Below are 3163 nucleotides of genomic sequence, written 5' to 3'. Positions count from 1 at the left end.
TCTGTTCTTGTGCAGTTGTGAGATCGTTTAATACTCGACAGCTAATCAATGAGTTGATTGATTGTTGCAGCTTTAATATTAATCAGGCCTCGTTTAGTCGCTGCTCCTACAAACTGGAATGTTTCTGGAACAGTTCTGGAACGTGCTGGAGGCGACGAACCAGAGCCAAAAGTCAGGATTGGTTCAGCTGGCAGCATTTAAATTGGAGCTTTTCTGGATGGAGTTTGGTTTGATGAAGGTTCCTGCAAAAACATGACGCCCGCTGTCGATGAATCTGACGGTTAGAGGGTCAGAAAACTGTCCATCAGACGCCTGATTGGTCCAAAGATGTGCTAGAAACGAATGGACCGCACGGACAGAGAACAAAATAAATCCCAAACTAAGCAGCTTTTCCTCAGACCAACAAGACGTTTATGATGCCTTCATGCCACACACAGTTCTGCTGCACAAAACGTGGATTCATCCGCCGCTGAAAGTAGTCCCCAGAGCCCTTCTCTCCCCAACGGACAGCCGCTGTCACAGAAGTCTGTCGGTGGCGCAGAGAAAAAAGCATTTACTGAATAAATCACTCATAAATAAATGTTCTGCAGCGTTCAGGAAACGTTAGCAGCTTTTGGTTTCAGCTTTTGGAGCTGCCGTGCTAGGTGCTGCTGCCACTGGGAGCAGCTTCAGGTTCAGCGTCTTGCCCAAAGACACTTCAACTGTGGAGGGGATGGAACCGCCAGCCTTGCGACTGGAGGACAGCCCGCTGTACCACCTGAGCCACAGCCGCCCACTTTCCTGGTTTGGGTTGAAACCGGGACTTCCTGAACTCGGAGTGAAGAAAGATGCCGTTTTCATGAAGCTACGTCGGCTTGTGAAGAACAATAATTTAAATCAGCCTGCTGCTGGCATCAGCACCGTCACACTGAACCTGTTCTATGGCTCTGGTCCGGGTAGTTCTCTGCTGACCAGGTCCTTGCTGGTGCTGGATCTGCTCTCAGACGTAGGGTGCTTTGGATGAAAGCGTCTGCTGATGAAACCGTAGGACTGAGTTTGGTTTTAAACGAGCTGCGGCTGGAGTTTGGACGGAGGTTGAGCCCGGTATGGTGCTGACGGGGCGATTTATGGAAGCCATGTTTAGAACTTGACCCGAATCAGTCGTTTCTGTCGCGCATCCAGCAGCTCTGACTGCGTCCACATACTTGTGGCGAAGTGTTGCTGGTTGGGAAGAGGAGGATGATGGGTAACGAGTAGCGAGGCCATGAGGTCATCGGAGCGTGAGAGGGAGATGATGTGAGGCTGGTTGGTTTCTGGATTCCAACTGGCGTTTGAAGGGTTAAACATGAGAGTACGTACACGTGGTGGTTCTGGTCCGGACGGTTAAACATGTACTCGGTGAAAATGGAAACAGCAGCAACGTGTTTTATGGTTCCGGCAGTTTCTGGACTCGTTTCTGCCTTCAGGGTCCTAACTGTCAGTTCTAATGTAGCGCTACGGAGATAAAATCGCACCGCGGGCGATGTTGTTGAGACTTAATGACGAATCAAATTACAGCCCCTTAGCAGTTAGCATTTAGCACTTAGCATTTAGCACTTAGCATTTAGCACTTAGCACAGGACGTCAGGTCAGACGCTGGTTCAGAAGTTTAGACGTGAAGTGGAACATAATGACAACAACACTTTGTCAGGCGGGTGTTTTCTGTCTCAGACGTTTTCTCTTCGGTGACTCTTCGTGGTTAATGACATGGAAACGTCTGAATGAGTGTATATTTGGACAAACGGGGCACGATGTGAGCAGAGTTGTGTTTTTGTGGCAGGTTTGTGTCTTCAGGGATCTCTAACTCCTCACGCTGATGCAGCCGGCGTGTCGGTGGACGACAGAAAGACGATCAGAGCTGTGAGCAGCGATCGTCGGCCGTCGCTCTGGGCGGGACTCTGCTCCGGACTCTGATCCGGCATGTCGGCCCGATCGGAGCACGTCCCGTTTTAGGGCGTTTCAGCGGAGCCCCGTGGGCCGCCATTTTGACTTTGAACCACCCCGTCCTGTAGCTTGTGCTGGACAGACTGCAGGTGTGTACGGCGTTCCCTCTGACAGGAGATGGACTTGGAAAAGGCCGCGGCGCCGTGGCGTCAAACGGACTCAGTCACTGGAACGCTTGACGAGGAAAACGTGACTCTGAACGAACGGATCTCAGCTGTGAGCGGTTTGCTCTCGAGGACCGAACACTTCTCTGGATTCGTGTCCTCTGATGCGCCTGATGCTCGGTGGAGCGGAGGACATCTCATCGCTCGCTTGGTTCTGGTCCGTCCTGAGGCTTCAGTCCGACCCGCCTAAAGCGTCGTCTCTAATCACGTCACATCCCGGAGACGCTCCGACCAGGGCCCGCTTTGCTCCGCTCCAGCACACCCGACTTGTTCTACGTCCTGTTGTTGCCGCAGAAACTTTTCCAAGAATCCAGAGAAGTTCAGCTGCTGGCCTGTTGGGGCTGGCTGAGGGCTCAGGCTACTTCCTGGGAGCTCTGGTTCCTGTTGTCCTTCCAGCTATTCACTGATTACAGGGACGCTCGGCTCGCCTGTCATTAGCAGCTCTAATTGGCTGGTCTGCAGGCCGCCGGCCAATCAGCGTGTGTGTGTGTGTGTGCGTGTGTGTGCGTGTGTGCGTGTGTGTGTGTGTGTGTGTGTGCGTGTGTGCTGCAGCCACACGCTGAATACCTCCTTCATGTCCGTTCATGTTCCCCAGAGGAAGAATCCTTCACCTGATTCTGGTCCTCATGAGGCCAAACGACAAAAACCACACAAAGGAGACCCACAACAGACACACAATCACAGAAATGTGACACGGAACAGGAAACAAGACACAAAATGACACGACAGAGACAGAAAGTGATGCAAACGAGACCGAAACAGACAAAAGACCCCAGAGAGGAGACAGACGGCGACAAACGACTCAGACCAGCCTGAACGCAACAAACTACAGACAACAGCGGGCAGACTCATGGTTCTGAGCCGACCCGGTTCCCCCGCCCAGCCTCTGGAGTGATCGGTGTGTTCTGCTGGTTTCAGATCTGTCGGAGAAGAAGAGCGATCTGAGGGTTTGTGACGCCGGAACGTGTCGATTCGGAGGAAGCTGCCGCGAGAACGGAGCCGACATCAAGTGTGTGTGTCAGTTCCACGTAAGTAAC

At 52.4% G+C, this 3163-nt stretch overlaps 1 protein-coding gene across 1 annotated transcript in view; it reads left to right on the top strand.

The window, feature by feature from the left end:
- LOC103367560 (tomoregulin-1-like) overlaps positions 1-3163 on the top strand; it is a 12095-nt gene that overhangs the window by 1903 nt on the left and 7029 nt on the right. The window contains exon 2 of the mRNA XM_008295639.1: positions 3045-3158. Within this exon, the coding sequence (XP_008293861.1) occupies positions 3045-3158 (114 nt within the window). The remainder of the gene's footprint in view (positions 1-3044; positions 3159-3163) is intronic.

Source organism: Stegastes partitus, unplaced genomic scaffold (genome assembly GCF_000690725.1).
Source record: "Stegastes partitus isolate 25-593 unplaced genomic scaffold, Stegastes_partitus-1.0.2 Scaffold1062, whole genome shotgun sequence".
Classification (NCBI taxonomy): Eukaryota; Metazoa; Chordata; class Actinopteri; family Pomacentridae; genus Stegastes; species Stegastes partitus.
The sequence above is the reverse complement of the archived record's forward strand: the minus strand, read 5'-3'. Positions and strand labels throughout refer to the sequence as shown.